Source organism: Hypanus sabinus, chromosome 3, assembly GCF_030144855.1.
Source record: "Hypanus sabinus isolate sHypSab1 chromosome 3, sHypSab1.hap1, whole genome shotgun sequence".
NCBI lineage: Eukaryota > Metazoa > Chordata > Chondrichthyes > Myliobatiformes > Dasyatidae > Hypanus > Hypanus sabinus.
The window spans coordinates 71,941,910-71,963,713 of NC_082708.1; the positions used below are offsets into that span (position 1 = coordinate 71,941,910).

Genomic DNA, 21,804 nt, shown 5'->3' on the forward strand with positions numbered 1-21,804 from the left:
CATCAGGTTGGAGTCTACCCAGCCGGTGTATAAGGTGTTGTTCCTCCAGCCTGAGTGTGGCTTCATCTTGACAGTAGAGGAGGCCATGGATAGACATATCAGAATGGGAATGGGATGTGGAATTAAAATGTGTGGCCACTGGGAGATCCTGCTTTCTCTGGCGGACAGAGTGTAGGTGTTCAGTGAAACGGTCTTCCAGTCTGTATCGGGTCTCACCAATATATAAAAGGCCCCAACAGGAGCACCGGACAAAGTATACCACACCAGTCGCCTCACCTGGAAGGACTGTCTGGGGCCCTGAATGGTGGTGAAGGAGGAAGTGTAAGGGCAGGTGTAGCACTTGTTCCACTTACAAGGATAAGTGCCAGAAGGGAGATCAGCGGGAAGGGATTTGGGGGGGGGGGGGGAACGAACGGACAAGGGAATCGCGTAGGGAGCGATCCCTGCAGAAAGCAGAAAGGGGGGAGAGGGAAAGATGTACTTGGTAGGGGGATCCCACTGGAGGTGGCAGAAGTTACTGAGAATTATACGTTGGACTTGGAGGCTGGTGAGGTGGAAGGTGAGGATAAGGGGAACCCTATCACGAGTGGGGTGGCGGGCGGATGGGGTGAGGGCAGATGTGCAGGAAATGGGAGAGATGCGTTTAAGAGCAGAGTTGATGGTGGAGGAAGGGAAGCCCCTTTGTTTAAAAAAGGAAGACACCCCCTTCATCCTGGAATGAAAAGCCTCATCCTGAGAGCAGATGCGGCGGAGACGGAGGAATTGTGAGAAGGGGGTGGCATTTTTGCAAGAGTCAGGGTGGGAAGAGGAATAGTCCAGGTAGCTGTGAGAGTCTGTAGGCTTATAGTAGATATCAGTAGATAAGCTGTCTCCAGAAATGGATTCAGAAAGATCAAGAAAGGGGGGGGGGAGATGTCAGAAATGGACCAGGTAAATTAGAGGGCAGGGTGAAAGTTGGAGGCAAAGTTAATGAAGTCAACGAACTCAGCATGCGTGCAGGAGGCAACGCCAATGCAGTCGTCGATGTAGCAAAGAAAAAGAGGGGAGCGGATACCCATATAGGCTTGGAACATGGACTGTTCCACAAAGCCAACAAAAAGGCAGACATAGCTGGGATCCATGCAGGTGCCCATGGCTACACCTTTGGTTTGGAGGAAGTGGAAGGAGCCAAAGGGGAAGTTATTGAGAGTAAGAACTAATTCCACTAGATGGAGGAGAGTGGTGGTAGAGGGGAATTGGTGAGGTCTGGAATCCAAGAAGAAGCTGAGAGCGTTGAGGCCTTCCTGGTGGGGGATGGAGGTATATAGGGACCGGACGTCCATGGTGAAAATAAGGCGGTGGGGGCCAGGGAACTTAAAATCATTGAAAAAAATTCAAAGCGTGAGATGTGTCACGAACATAGGTGGGAAGGGATTAGACAAGGGGGGATAAGACAGTGTCAAGGTATGCAGAAATGAGTTCTGTGGGGCAAGAGCAAGCTGAGACAATGGGTCTACCTGGACAGGCAGGTTTGTGGGTTTTCGGTGGGGTAGCAGCAAGGAAGAAGGAAGAAGGTGTGCTTTTCCTCTAGGTTAAGTTAGATCTTGTTAGAACAGTGCAAGAGGCCTTAGGTAGATAGGTCAGTATTTATTTTCTGTATTTATTTTCTCTAACTTGGAAGGCAGAATATCGTGAGCAGTAAATGCTTCACACTAGATTGAGAAAAAGTTCAAGTGAATTGGTTCTTCACCTTAAAAGGAACATTTGGATCCCTGGATGTTAAGAAGGGATGAAGAAAAAAGGCGATATAGCATCTTTTGTGGTTAGACTGGAAAGTAGTGAAAAGTGCAGTGGTTGATGTCTTTTTTTGCTTGCTTTCCAGCAGCTCTCAATAATTTATTAACCAGACAGCTCTGAACACATTGGAGACACTTAAGCAATCCTGACCTTACCCTTTCTTATCCTATTCATCCCTTCTACAGCCTAAAAGGAACTTGCTTTCTCACTCTTTCAGCTCTTACGAGGGATCTTCAACATGAAACATTAATTTAGAACCATAGAACATTACAGCACAAAAACAGGCCTTTTGGCCCTTCTTGACTGTGCCGAACCATTTTTCTGCCTAGTCGCACTGACCTGCACCTGGGCCATATCCCTCCATAAACCTCTCATCCATATCCCTGTCCAAGTTTTTCTTAAGTGTCAAAAGTGAGCCCGCATTTACAACTTCATCTAGCAGCTCATTCCACACTCCCACCACTCTCTGCATGAAGAAGCCCCCTCTAATGTTCCCTTTAAACTTTCCCCCCTTCACCCATGACCTCTGGTTTTTTTCTCCCCTAGCCTCAGTGGAAAAAGCCTGCTTGCATTCACTCTATCTATACCCATCATAATTTTATACACCTCTATTAAATCACCCCTCATTCTTCTACGCTCCAGGGAATAAAGTCCTAACCTATTCAACCTTTCTCTGTAACTCAGTTTCTCAAGTCCTGACAACATCCTTGTAAACCCCCCCTCTACACTCTTTCAACCTTATTCATATCCTTCCTGTAATTAGGCGACCAAAACTGCACACAATACTCCAAATTTGGTCTCACCAATGTCTTATACAACCTCACCATTACATTCCAACTCTTATACTCAATACTTTGATTTATAAAGGCCAATGTACCAAAAGCTCTCTTTACGACCCAATCTACTTGTGACACCACTTTTAGGGAATTGTGTATCTATACTCCCAGATCCCTCTGTTCTACTGCACTCCTCAATGTCCTACCATTTACCTTGTATGTTCTACCTTGGTTTGACCTTCCGAAGTGCAATACCTCACACTTGTCCGCATTAAACTCCATCTGCCATTTTTCAGCCCATTCCTCCAACTGGTCCAAATCCTTCTGCAAGTTTTGAAAACCTTCCTCACTGTCCACTACACCTCCAATCTTTGTATCATCAGCAAATTTGCTGATCCAATTTGCCACATTATCATCCAGATCATTAATATAGATGAGAAATAACAATGGACCCAGCACCGCACACCACTAGTCACAGGCCTCCACTCAGAGTAGCAATCCTCCACTACCACTCTCTGGCTTCTTCCATTGAGCCAATGTCTAATCCAATTTACTTCCTCTCCATGTATACCTAGCTTTTGAATCTTCCTAACTAACCTCCCATGCGGGACCCTGTCAAAGGCCTTACTGAAGTCCATGTATACAACATCCAGTTTTTCCTTCATCCACTTTCCTGGTAACCTCCTCAAAAAACTCTAATAGATTGGTTAAACATGACCTACCACGCACAAAGCCAGCTGACTTTTTCTAATAAGTCCCTGTCTATTCAAATACTTCTAGATCCTATCTCTTAGTATTCCTTCCAATAATTTACCTACTACCGATGTCAAACTTACCAGCCTATAATTTCCCGGCTTACTTTTTGAGCCTTTTTTAAGCAACGGAACTACATGAGCTATCCTCCAATCCTCTGGCACCTGACCCGTGGATATCGACATTTTAAATATTTCTGCCAGGGCCCCTGCAATTTCAACACTAGTCTTCTTCAAGGTCCGAGGGAATACCCTGTCAGTTCCTGGGGATTTATCTACTCTGATTTGCCTCAAGGCAGCAAGCACCTCCTCCTCTTTAATCTGTATAAATTCCATGACCCCCCCTAACTTGTTTGCCTTGTTTCCATAGACTCCATTCCAGTTTCCTTGGTAAATACAGATGCAAAAAACCCATTTAATATCTCTCCCATTTCTTTTGGGTCCACACATAGCCGACCACTCTGATCTTCAAGAGGACCAATTTTATCCCTTACTATCCTTTTGCTCTTAACATACCTGTAGAAGCTCTTAGGATTATCCTTCACTCTGACTGCCAAAGCAACCTCATGTCTTCTTTTAGCCCTCCTGATTTCTTTCTTAAGTATTTTCTTACACATTTATACTGAAGCATCTTATTTTGATTCCCTTTCCACAGTTGCTGCTCGATCTGATGTTTTCAGGATCTTCTGTTTTTACTTACATTTCTAACATCTGCAGTTTTTTTCAATGCCTTTAGTGCTCTTGTCCTACCTTTCATTTTATCAGTAATGTCTTATTTGTTTACATTCCTGCCCAGTGTGATACAATTCAAGCAGCAGTAACTTACAAAAAGTCCTCACTGATAATCCAGTACAGTACACAGAGACTGAAATTAAACGACACTACATCAGCTCTGTAGCTCTGGTTGAACACTCCATGGCACAATCCTACTGAAGGGCAGAGGAGTGAATCCCAATCAATAATTACCTCTATTACTAACAGAAAAAGCATCCTGTGATTTTTCAGACCAGACACAGAATGATGGGAAAACAAGACTCTTGGGGAAAGGAGGGTCACTCATGAAATACACCCCTCTAATCCAATGCATCTGACAGTGCACAATAATTATATTAGATTCTACTTCAGAATTGCAGCAAGGCAAAAATTTCACCTCGGGACTGTCAGTCAGATCCACACAGCCTAACTGCAGTTACTACATCAGTGGTGGGGGATAACCAGATTTTTGAGACTGTTGGATGTTATTCCTACATATTTATTTCACGGTTTGGATGTTGCACAATATATAATGTTTTCAGTGAATCCTTTAAATACAAAGACAATTTAGTGAGTTTCAGCTTGTCAAAAATGACTGTCAGTGTTCTTGGTCCTAAATGCACATCCAGCAGTGTCTATGGGAACAGAAAAGAGCCAATATTATAGGTGGATAAAGAAACTGAAGAACTGGCCAATCCCAATACAAACAGAGAAGCCACAAGTTATCTGAAATTAATGAATTCAGTGCTGGGCCCTGAAGACTGAAACCTGCTAGCCCTCCAAACTCCTAGCATAAACTTTTAACTAACAAGTGAACCAGATGCTGAGCAATGGGTTATCAGAGTTTTTCTATACAGGTGGCCCCCGTTTTTCGAACGCTTGCTTTACGACAGCTTGCTGTTACGAAAGACCTACATTAATACCTGTTTTCGCTAACCAGAGGATTTTCACTTTTATGAAAAAAAGACACCTGCTTTATACGTGTGTTTACCCTGAGAAAGACTACCGTGACCGTGAAGCCTTGTGCGGGCAGTTGTGTACACATGCGTGTACTTACTTATGCATATACGTGCATAAGCATGTACATGTGTACGTGCCGATATATTTTTCTCCAAATCGATTTTGTCTTCCCGATTTTGATAAATGAAACTACACCATACATACAATATTTCTACTTTATATAGGCTGTGCATTTATCATATCATTCCTGCCTTTACTATGTTAGTGTTATTTTAGGTTTTGTGTTATTTGGTAGGTTATTTTTTGGGTCTGGGAACGCTCAATAATTTTTCCCATATAAGTTAATGGTAAATGCTTCTTCGCTTTACGACATTTCATAGAACCGCTCTACCTTTGGATGGGAGGGAACCTGTACTTCTATAATCCTAGGAGATCCACCACTGCCCAATCTTGAGGGCCGATGGCACTCACCATGTTCATTGCTTCAGATGTCTTGGGTGATTTGTTTCTGTCACTACAAAGTCCTAAGACAATTACAGGATTCTCAGTGACAGCTGATTTTTAAATGGACCAAATAAGCAACTTCCACATCACCAGAGGTGGCATGAATGCTTCTAAAGAATGTTAGGCTGTTGAGATCGTTGGAATACAGGAGATATGATGAATGTCACAAAGAATAGGCAATGAAAGTAAAAGCAAGTTAAGCAGTGTGGAGATGAAAGGGTCACTGTATGAGGAACATCTGGCAGTTCCTGGGCTGTATTCCCTGGAGCTCAGGAGAATTGTGGGGGGGGGGGGGGGGGGGAGAATCTCATAGAAACATTCCAAATGTTAAAAGGCCTGTACAGATTAGATATGGCAAAGTTATTTCCCATGGTAGGGGAGTCTAGGACAAGAAGGCATGACTTCAGGATTGAAGGATGCTCACTTAAAACAAAGATGCAAAGAAATTACTTTAGTCAGAGGGTGGGAAATCTGTGGAATTTGTTGCCACGAGCAGTTGCGGAGGCCAAGTCATTGGGTGCATTTTAAGGCAGAGATTGATTAGCCAGGGCATCAAAGGGTATGGGAGTGGGGATGACTGGAAGAAATGGATCAGCCCATGATTGAATGGCGGAGCAAAAAAAGATATTTCTGTTATTAAATATTACAAAAATTACAAGAACCTAGTTAAATAAAAATACATGGGTGGTTCACTGAGGTGGTTCAGATAGTAAATTTGGTCTTCCCTCAAAATAGCAGAGCACACTGATTACTTGAACAGGGTGAAACTTCCTCTGGAGATCCAGGAATTAAGATGATCTTATTTACACTCCTGAAGAATATGTCTGAGGTGGTGTCTCTTTCAATTTACCAGCCACCTTTTGGTGAAGTCTTCAAAAACCATGCAGTACACAGATAAGGGGAAAATGACCAGAAAATTGGAGATGTTCTATTAAGCAAACAAAATGTATATGTCATAACCTACATCTGTCAGTGGATCATCAGCATCAAGGTTTGCTGCAGGTATCTGGTCCAGCCTTGGCCTCTTTGAAGACGATGTTGTGTGTTCTACAAGCAAAACCACAAAGAAATTACTTATTTGAAAAAGCAGTAAGTGGACTGCTGCTCTATCTGTCAAGGGATCGCCTTAGCTTACCAGTCAGTACTATTCTCACATCCTAGGCAGAAGGTTGTGGACTCAACATCTCATGTCAGAAACTTAAACAGGGAATCAGCACTGGCATTCAGTAGAATACTTCGGAAGTATGGCATCACTGGAGCTACAGTCATTTAAAATGTTTTAAGCTGAGGTGTAATAGATCTTTCCACACCTCAAAACAGTGGTGGCAGATTTTCTTGACTATTGAAAATAAATCCAACTGACACATCAACAAACTTTGCATTTCTCTCTTCTAAGATGCTAAACAGCAGTGCTATAACTTGTCCAGTGAAGCCAGCAAACTTAAAAGGAATGTAGGATATGGGACTCAACAATCTTAAAGAGAGAGCATGGGAAATGCGGCTTTCTTGAGTTTAAACTCAAGAAACAGGGCTACAGTGAACTTTAAAGAAAATCCTGATGTTTAAGCATGAAACTCAGTGGAAAAGCCCATGTCCTGCAAACTCACTGCAGCCCTGGTGAACTAGAAGTTGAACTGGATATCAGAGGCTTACTCTATTTACTCATTATTTAAGTGATCTTAATGAAGTTTGTGAAATCCTGTAGTTAGGAATAGTACTACATAAAAAGGCACAAATAAAAAAGTAAATTTTCACCTTTCCCATCTGTTGTTGAAAAGTCTCTTCATGACCAAACAAGTTTGCAGCTGAAACAAATATCTTCTCCATTTGCTCTCTACATTACATCATGCTTATGATTAATCTTATGCAATAAGCATGATAAACTACCCAAGTAAGCTTTGTTCCCAATATTAGAAAATAGTGAACCTGAGACTCCACCAAAATTAGAATGAAAAGCCTTCAGACCATCAGAATTGAAAGTAGTTAATGAAAAAGCTAGTTTTATTTTTCTTATATCCCCACACATGGAGGAGGTACCATTTCATTTGTTATTTATCAATGCAGCTTCTTTAAAAAGGGACACTACAGGCCCACTAGCCTAACATTTGTCAAAAGGGAAAAAAATTAAGCTATTATTATAGACATCATAGCACAGCACCCAGAAATATTCAAGATAACCAGACAAAGCCAGCATAGTTTTGAGAGAAGCATGTTTTGGATAAAGGTACATAAGATTTCCAGATTCATTAAAATAGTGATGCAGAATTACTGCAGAAAATAAAATCATGTAGTTTTGAAATCAACATATTTATACAGATTGAAGACAGGCTGGCTAAGAGAAGGAAAAATTAGGACTTTATCTGGTTGGCAAGTTGTAATGATTGAGAGGCCACACTGGGCCTCAACTTCTTAAAATTTATATAAATTACTTGAAAGTGGGCAATAAAGTTATAGTTTCTAAAGGTGATCATGACAAAAATATGAGGACAATAAATTGGACAGCCTACAGAAGGACATATAATAATAAGATACAAGAGCAGGACAGGACCGTGCAGCCCTTTGCGATTGTCCAACTAGTTATAAAGATCACGGTTCATCATTTACCTTTAGCGCTGTTTTCCAGCATTATCACTATTTCCCTCAATTCTCTCAATATCCAGATTCTATTAAGTTCTATTTTGATTGAAGATATACAGTGGCATGCAAAAGTTTGGGCACCCCTGGTCAAAATTTCTGTTACTGTGAATAGTTAAGTGAGTAGAAGATGACCTGATTTCCAAAAGTCATTAAGTTAAAGATGACACATTCTTTTCAACATTTTAAGTAAGATTAGCGTATTATTTTTGTTTTGTACAATTTTAGAGTGAAAAAAAAGTAAAGGAGCACCATGCAAAAGTTTGGGCACATTTTTGATGCAAATTTCAAAGCTTTATAAATACCCTGACTCCTCAAACCTTGTCCCAACAATCAGCAGCCATGGGCTCCTCTAGGCAGCTGCCTAGCACTCTGAAAATTAAAATACAAATGATGCCCACAAAGCAGGAGAAGGCTATAAGAAGATAGCAAAGTGTTTTCAGGTAGCCGTTTCCTCAGTTTGTAATGTAATTAAGAAATAGTAGTTAATAGGAACAATGGAGGTCAAGTTGAGGTCTTGGAAGGCCAAGAAAACTTTCTGAGAGAACTGCTCGTAGGATTGCTAGAAAGGCAAATCAAAACCCCCATTTGACTGCAAAAGACCTTCAGGAAGATTTAGCAGACTCTAGAGCGGTGATGCACTTGTTCTACTGCGCAGTGACACCTTATCAAATATGACCTTCATGGAAGAGTCATCAGAAGAAAACCTTTCCTGCATCCTCATCACAAAATTCAACATCAGAAGTTTGCAAAGGAACATCAAAACAAGCCTGCTGCATTTCAGAAACAAGTCCTGCAGACTGATGAAGTTAAAATAGAACTTTTTGGCCGCACTGAGCAAAGGTATGTTTGGAGAAAAAAGGGTGCAGAATTTCATGAAAAGAACACCTCTCCAACTGTTAGGCACGGGGCTGGATTGATCATGCTTTGGGCTTGTGTTTCAGCCAATGGCACGGGGAACATTTCACTGGTAGAGGGAAGAATGAATTCAATTAAATACCAGCAAATTCTGGAAGCAAACATCACACCGTCTGTAAAAAAGCTGAAGGTGAAAAGAGAATGGCTTCTACAACAGGATAATGATCCTAAACACACTTCAAAATCCACAATGGACTACCTCAAGAGGCGCAAGCTGAAGGTTTTGCCATGGCCCTCACAGTCCCCCAACCTAAACAGCATCAAAAATCTGTGGATAGACCTCAAAAGAGCAGTGCATGTAATACGGCCCAAGAATCTCACAGAACTAGAAGCCTTTTGCAGGGAAGGATGGGCGAAAATCCCCCAAACAAGAATTGAAAGACTCCTAGCTGGATATAGAAAGTGTTTACAAGCTGTGATACTTGCCCAAGGGGGTGTTACTAAGTACTGACCATGCAGGGTGCCCAAACTTCTGTTTCGGGCCCTTTTCCTTTTTTATTATTTTGAAACTGTAAAAGATGGAAATAAAAAAGTAATCTTCCTTAAAATATTAAGAAATGTGTCATCTTTAACTTTATGCCTTTTGGAAATCAGGTCATCTTTTACTCACTTAGCTATTCGCAGTAACAGAAACTTTGACCAGGAGCGCCCAAACTTTTGCATGCCACTGTATATTACGTAATTAGGCAAAGATTTGACATATGCAATATGATGTGGAAAAAAATATACAATTGTCTTTCAATATTCATCACGGGTAAAACCCTCCCCACCACTGAGCACATCTGCACGGAACACTATCACAGGAAAGCGGCATCCATCATCGGCATCCCCACCACCCAGGCCATGCTCTCTTCTCGCTGCTGCCATCAGGAAGGAGGTACAGGAGCCTTAAGACTCACACCAACAGGTTCAGGAACAGTGATTACCTCTCAACCATCAGGCTCTTGAATCAAAGGGGATAAGTTCACTCAAATTCATTTGCCCCTTCATTGAAATGCTCCCACAACCTATGGGCTCACTTTAAAGGACTCTTCATCTCATGTTCTCAATATCTATTGCTTATTAATTTATTACTATTGTTTCTTTCTTGATGTATTTGCACAGTTTGTCTTTTCCCCACCGGTTGAACGCTGAAGTTGGTGCAGTCCTTCATTGATTCTATTATGGTTATTATTCTAGGATGGATTTATTTAATATGTCCACAGATAAACACATCTCGGGGTTGTATATGGCAACATCTGATTACCTAGATGGTCAGAGGTGGCACAGCTGAGGATCAAAGGCAGAGAATCAGACTGGTCACAGCACAGAAGGTGCTGTTTCTCCTATCACGTCCTTGCTGGCTTTCTACTGGATCAACTCACTAGTGGAACTAGCTTTCTCCCAAATCATGTAAATTTTTTCCCATTTATTTATGTAATCCCCTCCTGAAGCCTAAACAGAAACTGAATAAAAGTAGAAGTTTCTCTTCATGCCACTTAAATCTTTTCTGAACCCCCTTTAATATCGTTATAACATTCCTGTAATTATGGCAGACAGGAACTGAACAGAACACTATTAAAATTTAATTTTAATTCCAGAACAAATCTGAAGTTCAGAAAAGAGAGTTACTTCATACCTCTGGGTGGTCGGTCTCTGTTCTTTTCGCGCACCGCCACGCGTTCTCTCTCCTCCAGATCCCTGCGGAAGTCACGGCCACGCAGCTCTTCGGGCACATCCTGGGTCGGCTGTCTGCAAGTACGTATTGTTGTGAGGGACTGATACATCTACGCAGAAGGCATTTCATTTGAAACCAAGGTAGTACAATCTACCAGTCTCAGGGACCAGAAGATAGCCGTATCTCAGACTAGTTGATTCCTGATATGCTTTTAACCTTTTAAGACTGCTGCTCCATTCAGCAAAGATAATCTCTGCAGCTGTGACTTGGTGTATTACTCCTCTGTCCAGTGCAACCATTGATACATAGACTACAACATCTCCCCTAGAATAGGGGTTCCCAACCTTTTTTATGCCATGGATCTCTACCATTAACAAAGTGGTCCATGGACCTGAGGTTGGGAACCCCAGCCCTAGCAGCTCTGCACCTATTTTAAAGATCAATGGGAATACTCTCACTCTGTGCAAGGTGTTGTTAGCAGTGCTGTCTGCACTATAATGCTGAGCAACTGACCAGGTGAAAAGGAATCAACTGCATGTCCTTTATATCTTTATTACTAAGCAATATTTTTGTGTTGCCCTTAAGGCATTTGTTTAGCTTTATTACATTTTCACTTTAGTAATTCGTTTGTAATTATTTTCTAGTTAAAGTTAAGGTTGTTGAAAGTAAATTCGTTGCCTGTGATGTATCACTGAATGACATGACGTCACACCCGGTTTCACTGCGTCTTGTGGGAAAATACCGGTTTGGGGAAACGGGAAGGAGGGGGCTTGTGTGTGCAGGATCAGTGCGGGAAAATTTTTCATTCTACGCACTAAGAAACATCATAGAAGCAACGCTGTAAGTTTATAAGATAATCAATATGTTGAAGTAAAAATGTTAACGCTGATTCTGTTAAAAGTAATGACAGTTGATAAAATTTATTTTCTTGTGTTATTGAAAGCGTCGCTGGATAGTTTGTGAAGTGTATTTAAAGCCAATTGATGGCGTAGGTAGATTCTGACTGTATGTTGTACTTTACTGTAATATAGTTTGTTGTAGTTTTACTTTTACAAGTATTTATGATATAAATGTGACGTCAAGAAGGAAACAAATACTGTATATATTTTGTATTGTTTTTATCAACAGTTTTCACCATACGTTAATGTGGAAGAGTGAACAGTAAACGGTTAATCTTACGGCGATCGTGCCTCATTGACTACGGTTTAAACTTAGTGTTTAGTTCAGAGTTCTTACACCTGAATGAGAACATTATAATTTTAATAAATTACCAAGGTGATATTTGTGAAAGATTTCAAAACTTTAACAGCAGCCTGGAATATCTAGTTGTTTTTCTTTAATCATTCCACCAACCCTATCATTTCTATTCTCTTTGCCACATTACAGGAAGATTAAAAAGCTATTGAAGGGGACTCAAGCATTTACCAACATTCTACCAACTCTGCTCTCCTGCTAGCTCACTACTAAAATGGAAAATATCACTGCCTATTTTTAGGGTACAGCAAACATATCAAAAATATAACAAATAAGCTATATTTCTTTAATTTCTCCAAAGCATTTGCTTGGATCTCAATATTTTGAATAAGTTATAAATGCACATCATAGAAGTGGCTCAGGATTACTTGCTTATTTTATTTCTATCAGGAAACATAAAATGTTTACCACATATTCATCTTTTCATTTATCATTTAAATATTCAATTAAATACCATATTCTTGTTCAGCAAGAAAATTTCACAGACAGAATTATGTTGTCAAAGACTATCACTGGTCAATTAATTTGTTGCACAATCGAATAAAGCTTGAATGAAAAGAAAACACTCACAAAGAACAGCATCTTCTAACCTGTATTTTATTTTAGTATGCGACGGAAGGTCACGACTTGAGTACTGCTTGGAAAGTTGACTCAGATCTCCTTCTCCTTTTCCCTTCCCTCCTCTCGCTGGTTCAAAAGTTGGTCGAGCAGCAGTTGTCATTTTTAAATGCCCAATATAAAATGTTTACTTGTAGAGAACGAAAGATAAGTCAGTATTTATCAAAGCATATGCAGGACAAAAGATTATACTTCCTAAAGACAAAGAAATACTTTCAACCAAGTAAATAATTATTCTAAACCATGCTTAAATATCATTACAAGAACAGAAATGTTATGAAGACCCAACAGGTCAAGCTGTACCAGTGAAGATAATTTGTTTTACAGTTCAACAGAACAGCACAGCACAGCACAGCACAGCAGTGTCCTCTTAGCCAACCTTGTCTGCTCCAACCATGTTGCCAATCTAACCAATCCCATCTACCTGGACAGGTTCTGTTTTCCTTTACACATCTGTCTAACTGCCTCTGGCACACTGTTATGTATTTGCTTTTACCATCATCTTAGAAGTGTGCTTTGGGGATTGGTCACTTCCTTCTCTCAATATGGGAAAAATAAACTCAATCTTCATAAGAACAATGACCTGAAATATTACAAACAAGAAAAAGCATGCAGATGCTGGAAATACAAGTCACACCAAGTCTCTGTGCTTTCAGTGAATGTTTACTGGCCCACTAAGTACTCTCTGCATTTGCATCAGTATTTTGCCTTTACATTTTTATACAAAAATATCACTGTGGTAAAAGAAGTTAATAGGCACAGTATTAAAAAAACATTGAAAATAGCTCCCGATAAATGGTCTCGGCCTGAAACGTCGACTATTTATTCATTTCAATAGACACTGCCTGACTTGCTGAGTCCCTCCAGCATTCTGTGTGTGTTGCATTGGAAATAGCTTATTCCCTAACAGTGTTAACTTAAATTCTTCATTGGTTCAACCCACCTCTTGTACACTTGCACATTATTTAGCAGAGCTAAGCAACTTTGGGTGGGCGGAGTTTTGGGACATCACATTTCATAGCAAATAACAAAAGTTTTTCCTACCACTTTCTCTTTATTGGCAGCCAAACTAACCACGTATTATCAGTTCAGCTCTACTTTAAACATTATCGTGTATAGACTTTTGACCCAAGGAAGTACTGGTACAATTCTAATATCCTGTAATTATTATAGTTTGCTTTTATAGGTCTTATACATTTTTTGACAATTTTCCTCCATTGAGATTACTCCCATTCAATGCCAAGTTCATTAATTATTTTGCAGTCTGGTTCCATCCAACCAAAGTGAGTGTTCAGGGTAGAATAATAAACACCCACTAATAACGTTGGATTTTTATTCACAGAGACTGAACAAGCCAACACAGCTCAACCTAGTGGCAAACCTTACCTTGTTAACAGGTTGACTAATATCTGACATTGAAAGATCAATATTTTAACCCTGAAATTTCTGCAAATCATTTATGGAAGAACTTCTGACAAGGATTCTCATTCCCCCCCCCCCCCCCATGTTTTTAAACCTATTTGTCAGAATCTACAACAGGGGTAAGTGCTTTATTCTGGGCCTGTCATCCAAAGATGTGACAATATTACAAAACTGAGTCAAACAGTTTTTGATGTGTAAATCCTATTTGAGATTAAGCCAATAAGGAGCAAATTACCCATAATGGATTTATCCTGTTTTATGAAAACCCAGGTAACTTTCTAAGTTAATATTCTGTTGACCTGAAACATTAACACATTTCCCCTGTACAGATGTTATCTGAACATCAACAGTATTTCCAATTTTCATTTCAAACTCAAGAATTTTGATGATTAATTCAGGACAGAGAGACAAAAGATAGGCAGCAGGATGACATGGAGTTAACCATGGTACTGTCTTTATCTCTTGGCCTTTGGTTGAGAGCTGGGGCAGCTACTGCCAGGCTGCAGTCTGCTAAACAATACACAGCAAAGTATAATCTCTGTGATAAACTCTCATCACTAATTGAGAAATAAGTGTGCTTAGTAACTAACTTGCAAATGAGCTGAAAATTCTAGGTTGAAACTACAGGGTGCATTGACTTTGTTATTAGTTTGTGTAGACTTGCACATCATCTAAAACCTTGACCAACCCTATAGATGTAAAGTATCCTGATTGGCTGCATCACGGCCAGGTATAGAAACAACTATGCCCAGGAATGGAAATGTCTACAGAAAATGGTGGGTGCAGCCCAGTCCATCACAAGCAGAGTCCTCCCCCCTACTGTGCACATTTACAAGGAACACAGCCACAAGAAAGCAGCATCCATCATCAAGGACCACCATCATCCAAGCCATGCTCTTTTCTCACTACTGTGTTGGCGTAGAAGGTACAGGAGCCTTAGGTCCCATACCATCAGATTCAGGAACAATTATTACCCCACAACCATCAGCTTCACTGAACCAACGTGGATAGCTTCACTCACCTCAACCCTGATCTGATTCCACAACCCACAAACTTACTTTCAAGACATTTACATTTCATGCTGTTATTCTTTTTATTTGCACAATTTTTCTTCCTTTGCACACTGACAGTCGTTGTTTATGCACAGCTTTTCATAATTCTATTGTTATTTATTTTCCTGCAAGTACCTGTACGGAAATGAAACTCAAGGTAGTATACCTTGTGACATACACGCACTTTGATAATCGTCCTTACAGAAATCCTAGGTAATGTTTGTCTCCTAATGAATATCATTGTTCACCACACGCCGCCAACCCACAGATCCGGAAACCAGCTTCAGCTATTCGAATGCCAGGGCCGCCCCATTTCCCCCCACTCGCGTACACGGTCTTCCCAGCCCAGACCCAGACCCAGACCCAGACCCAGACCCTGCCCCTGCCCCTGCCCCTGCCCCTGCCCCTGCCCCTGCCCCTGCCCCTGCCCCCGCCCCCGCCCCCGCCCCCGCAAGCCCGGTGTCGGGAGTACCAGTTACCTGCTAGACCGACCGACCGGCCGCCGGCTACTGAACAACGGCCCCGTTTCAGGCCGGAGCCAGTGCTCGCTTGCCCACAATGCCCCGCGCTACGGCGGCCGATTGGCGAAGCGAACCAACGCGGTTTCGCACAAGCAGGCACCGAGCTGCCGCTTCATCTCTGCGGGTCAAGACCCTTCCTCCAGACAGAATGGAAATGTATTCAATATTTTAGTAATGTCCTGAACACATTGTTTGATTAAGTATTCTTTGCATCATTCATTATATGTAAGAAGTATGTAAAAGCTGTACGTCGTGTGTGAGCGCCTCGCTAAGAAAAAAGGGAAAGAAAAACAAGATAGACAAATAACCAGGCTCCTACGGTTTTTTTAAAATATTGGCTTGGTTTAATTTGCCTCTGGAAAAGTGCAATATGTGAGGTGTCAAAAAAGGCAGAAAAAGGACGAAATTAAGAAGCAATGAGTACAGACAAGGTTTTATAAAAAGTGAGAACTGGATGATGATAATAAAAAGCAGAAATGACTAGCTACATCACAAAGACAGATGCATTCAATTGCACAACAGATAACAGGATGGTGTATACTGAACAAATTGAGCAATAGTTCGAAGCAACTGAAATAGCTGATGAAAATGAGTGTCAGTGCTGGTGAGTACAATGGATGGAAAAGCATACAGTTTGCTTAGAACTTTAACTGTTCCAAACAAACCAGCCAAAATGAGCTCTGCTGTTCATGAACATAATGCACGAACACTTATAACCAAAACCATTGTTGATTACAGAATGGTTTAAGTTTCATAAGTGGGATCAAATAAAAGGGGAGACCATTTCAGCTCATGTGGTTGATTGAAGAAATTATCCAAGCATTGTCAGATGGGCTTAATGGTGCACTGAGAAATGATCCAAGAAAGCATTCAAAAATGACTCCTAACTGAAGCATAAAAAGATACATTTGAAATTGCCATATCAATGGAAACAGCTGACAGAAACACATTGAGTTGCAGTCTGGAAAGAGGGTGAGCATGAACAAAATTGCAATATCTAAACAGAAAGCAGCCTGGCTGAACAAATCGTGTTCTCATTGTGGCAGGGGGCTCACATACACCAGACCAATGCAGGTTTACAGGCAAAACTTGCAGAAAATGCAACAAAGTAGACATTATATTTTATAACTTCAAAACATTAAACTAATTCAAAGGAAGACAGGAGAGTCTGGGAATGTGGGTCTCGCGTTGAGTTTACATTAAGCGAGGCACGCAGATAGCATTTGGTAGCATGATGACATACAATTCACATATTTATATATAGCTCATAATGAATGATTTGAGTGAACAAGAATGCTTTATCAAACTTAATACACACACACACACACACACACAGGATTACTCAAATATTATAGAAGCATTAAATACACAACAGTAGGACACATACAAAGAACATGTCTGTCAGACAAAAATAAATGGACTGAACAGGAAGTGAAAAAGATAAAAAGTCAAGTTGCACTTTCAAAAGGAGCACTATTCTACATGCTGTTGATGAGAAATCTGATAAGGATGAGAGTGGCACAGGACTGAGTAGCCTTCAGATTTACAATGCAGGAATTAACAAGAGACAAGCAATGTGGCCTTCACCAGAATTGAAGGGCAAATTATTTAAAATGGAATTGAACACTTACTCGGCTGTTTCAGTCATTCCACAAAATGAGTTTGAACGGCATTTCAAAGATACGGAACTGAAGCCTGCAAATATCCAACTAAGTACTTATACTGAAGAAAAGATAGCTCCTGTGAAAATGATATTCATAACAGTGAAATACAACAACCAACAAGCCACATTGGGTAGGTGGTAAAAACACATGGGCCAGCGTAGTGGGACTGTGATTGGCTGAGACATCTACAACTCGATTGGAGATCCATTTGCATGCCACATTCAGTCAACTGAAAGCAAATTAAGAAAAGGTACTGGATGAGGAAAGTGTTCAAGGATGGCATTGGAAAACTCAAACGTATCAAGGGAAAATAGTGTTAAATGAAAATGACACACCCAGGCTTTACGAAGTCCATCCAGCTCCTTATACCAACCATGGTAAGGTAGCTAGTGAGCTAGATTGCACGGAAGCTGAAGGAATTCTTTCCAAGGTTGAGTGGAGCCTGTGGGCTATACCAGTGCTTTCAGTAGACAACAGGATGGGTCTGTCAGGACAAACAAGAGAAAATCCGCAGATGCTGGAAATCCAGAGCAACACACAGAAAATGCTGGGGGAGCCCAGCAGGCCAGGCAGCATCTATGGAAAGGAACATAGTCGACGTTTCGGGCCAATGGTATGAACTTCGATTTCTCAAACTTCTGGTAATGCCTCCTCCTCCTTCACCTTTCCCCATTCCCATTTCCCTCTCTCACCTTATCTCCTTATTATAGTAAAAATAATTTTAGAGCGTACATTAGTACTCCAATCATTCACTACATTGCTCTTCACCTTTCAAAGCCTTGGAGCAATGATATCAGCTGAATGTCACTCAAAAACAGTCTCAGTACCCCATGTTCAGTAATTTATGATCTGTTTCATTGTTTTGAAAGAAATTGGGCAACTGCACTGAAACTGCACTTCACTAAATATGTTGTGGGAAAGACAATAAAGAAAATCTTGAAACAACACACACAAAATGCTGGTGGAACACAACAGGCCAGGTAGCATTTATAAGGAGAAGCACTGTTGATGTTTCGGGCCGAGACCCTTCGTCAGGACTAACTGAAAGGAAAGATAGTAAGAGGTTTGAAAGTAGTTGGGGGAGGGGGAAATTTTTACTTTTTTCCATGGTGCAGGATGGCATTTGGCACTTTTTTTCTGCAACCAAAAGTCTTGATATGATTGTTTGAACCTTGGCTTCAGCTCAAAGTCATTTTGCAGTGAGATCAGTTCTTCCTCCACCCTTCCTGTTAATACGTCATTGCAAGCATTCAGGAATGGATTTGTTACCCAATCTGGAACTTAGATCATGAGAAGACCCTGAAATCTCTCTGACATGTCTTTATGCAGCTGTCCTAGTTGGGCGCAGTATACTTGAAGATCATCATCTGGTATTCTTTCTTTCTCTTCCAACTCAGAGAGGTGTGGAAATTCTAAAAGGTTGTGAAAGCCAGTGTTGCACTTAAATAGAGTCAGCTTGGACAGAAATGTGGAGATGACTAATTTGACTTTGATAAGATTCACATCATTTCCTTGCAATTGAAGATTTATTTGTGTTGTGGTAGTTAATAGGTTGTTCCTGTGCCACTCAGTTAGCCAATCCCACATGGGAGGGGTTCACATACTGCAGTGGTCCCCAACCACCGGGCTGCAAAGCATGTGCTACTGAGCCGCGAGGAAACAATATGATTTGTCAATATGAAGCGATATGAGTCAGCTGCACCTTTCCTCATTCCCTGTCACGCCCACTGTTGAACTTGAATCAGTCATCAGTCACCTAAACGCACTGATACCCTCACGCCAGGGATCACTGGTTAGCCTCGTGCGACCTGCGGGAAGTGCCATTGCTACCAGCCCGGAGCGCAGACAGATAGGCGCCGCCTCTAAACCTGTTTACCACACTGAATGTTCATGGGGAACCCTGTGCTAAAATATTCACAGACGACCTAATTCGGGCTCAGGGTTTCGTAAGTAGCAGAACAGCTACCTCGCTGTGATCTACTGAAAGTCATCCCTCGAGCCAAACATTTGTCTGCCGATAGATTCTATGGGGGGGCAGGCACATCCTGTCACACTCCTCGCTCAGTCGGTCACTCTCTCCGGATTGCGACCGCCGCGGCCCTGACCTTGTCCTCTCACCTCACCCACGACCAGCCACACCTGGCCAAGGCGTTTGGCAGTGGGCGGGCAGGAGGCTGGAGTTCAGGCCCGGAGGCTGTCTATTGAGGCAATGAAGCCCTCAAAACTGCTTCAGTACCTTGAGTCCAAGCACTCTGCACTTAAAGACAAACCCTTTCAGTTTTTTGAGCAGAAAAAAACGTGACCAAGCGGGACAGAAGCAAGTGCTGAAAGCTACGTAAACTAAATTGCGGAATAGACTGGACATAAGGAACCTCCTTCAAGGATCTCAACACTTACAAACAAGCTGGAAGAACTCAGCAGGCCGGGCAGCATCCGTTGAAATGAGCAGTCAACTTTTCGGACCGAGACTCATTGTCAGGACTGAAGAAGGAGTGGGCAGGGGCCCTATAAAGAAGGTTGGAGGAGGGTGGAAGGTGCCAGGTGAAAAACCAATCAGAGGAAAGATCAAGGGGTGGGGGAGGGGAAACAGGGAGGGGATAGGCCGGAGAGAAGAAGGAATGTAAGGGGAAAGCACTATGGATAGTAGAAGGCGGCATAATCATGAGAGAGGTGATAGGCAGCTAGAAGAGGAGGCAGAGTGTAAGTGGGATGGTGGAAGGGAGAGGGAGGGAATTACCAGAAGTTGGAGAATTCGATGTTCATACCAAGGGGCTGGAGACTACCCAGACAGTATATGAGGTGTTGCTCCTCTACATCATGGCAGTAGAGGAGGCCATGTATGGACATACCCGAATGGGAAAGTGAAGCAGAGTTGAAGTGGGTGGCAACTGGGAGATCCTGTCTGTTGTGCCGGACGGAGTGGAGGTGCTCAACGAACTGGTCCCCCAATCTGCGTCAGGTCTCACTGATGTAGAGGAGGCTGCACCAGGAGCACCGGATGCAATAATTACCCCAACAGACTCACAAGTGAAGTGTTGTCTGGAAGGACTGTTTGGGGCCCTGAATGGTGGTAAGAGAGGAGGTGTAGGGACAGGTACAGCACTTACACTTGCAGGGATAAGTACCAGGTGGGAGATCTGTGGGGAGGGACGTCTACTTTGTATTTACTCCTCTGAGTATCGCTGTATTCCGGTCATGCTTAACAACCCCCCCCCCCCCCACCCCCCGGTCGGCCAGTCCACAAGAATATTGTCAATATTAAACTGGTCCGCGGTGCAAAAAAGGTTGGTGACCCCTGACATACTGTACAAGCAGGGGGATCAATAAAGTTCAGTTGAACATCCTGCAAGACTGACATCTGGGTATGCTCTGCACCATCCCCCAATATCGACGACAACGATTTCATCCAACTTTGCAAATAATTCTGACAAATATGCAATGTAATGCCTAATATTCTTGAATAGATTACTGCATGAAGCATTCGAGTCTTCAAATAATGTTATTACGGTTTCAAAAAGCACATAAAAACATCACAGGCAGTTTCCCTTTGAGAGCTGTCTGACTTCTTTATGCAATAGCAAGCATTCAAACTGTTAATCGTGTTTAATATAAAGCTCTCGAAATAGTCGCGATTTGAAAGCATTGAACTTGATTTTGTTTACTGCTGTAATAACAGTATTTAATGATTTTTGCAGCTGATCACTGAAGTTTTTTGCGGCTAGTTGTTTTCTGTGAATTACACACTGAATAGTAAATACGTTAGGTACAGCTTTTTCCAAGAAATTAACAACCCGACAGTGACGTCCTGTCATTGATGGTGCCCCATCTGTTGTCCAAGCAAGAATGTTGGTGAGTGGAATGTCCTTCTCTTTGAAAAATTGCTCAACAGCTTGAAATAAACTCAACCTTCAGGATCTGTCCCCTTGCAAATGACAACTCTTGAACCATGTTTTCATCTTTTATGAAGTGAACATAACCAAGAAGCAAAGATTCATTGCCTGGCAAAGTTGACGCTTCCAACTGCTGAGCAATTTCTATACAGGTTTCCTCCGCAATCCAAAGGTGCAGCGTTCCTATGAAACCGTTTGTAAACCAAAATGTCGTAAAGCGAAGAAGCAATTACCATTAACCTATATGGAAAAAATTTTTGAGTGTTCCCAGACCCAAAAAAACCCTACCAATTAACACATAAAACCTAAAATAACACTAACATATAGTAAAAACAGGAATCTTTGAGATTCTTTTTCTAATTTTGTAATCTCTTTTTCCAATTGATCTATTTCTAACATATATTCCTTCTTAATTTTAGAAGTATAACTTATTATCTGACCTCTCAAATATGCCTTCATTGCTTAGTAAAAGCAGGAATGATCTGATAAATATACACCCTATATGAAGTAGAAATATTGTAGGTACGGTGTAGTTTCACTTATCAAACTCAGGAAGACAGCGAGCCAAAATCAATTTGGAGAAAAAAAATCAGCACGTACATGCCTACACACATACACGCATATGCACGTACACGCATGTGCAAATAACTGCC

General features: G+C 41.5%; 1 protein-coding gene across 2 annotated transcripts in view; it reads right to left on the minus strand.

Annotated features, from left to right (window-relative positions):
• The window catches only part of cwc15 (CWC15 spliceosome associated protein homolog), a 40,973-nt gene extending 25,310 nt beyond the window's left edge, over positions 1 to 15,663 (minus strand). The window contains exons 1-4 of one of the 2 annotated variants that reach the window (XM_059964636.1): positions 15,556 to 15,663; positions 12,575 to 12,732; positions 10,692 to 10,804; positions 6,486 to 6,568 (exon numbers count right to left, since the gene is read on the minus strand). In XM_059964636.1, coding sequence (XP_059820619.1) covers positions 6,486 to 6,568; positions 10,692 to 10,804; positions 12,575 to 12,705 — 327 coding nt within the window. In that variant the 5' untranslated portion in view covers positions 12,706 to 12,732; positions 15,556 to 15,663. Of the gene's footprint in view, positions 1 to 6,485; positions 6,569 to 10,691; positions 10,805 to 12,574; positions 12,733 to 15,082; positions 15,102 to 15,555 lie in introns of those variants that run through there. The other variant, XM_059964637.1, reaches the window with a different exon arrangement.
• Positions 15,664 to 21,804: the final 6,141 nt, after the last annotated feature.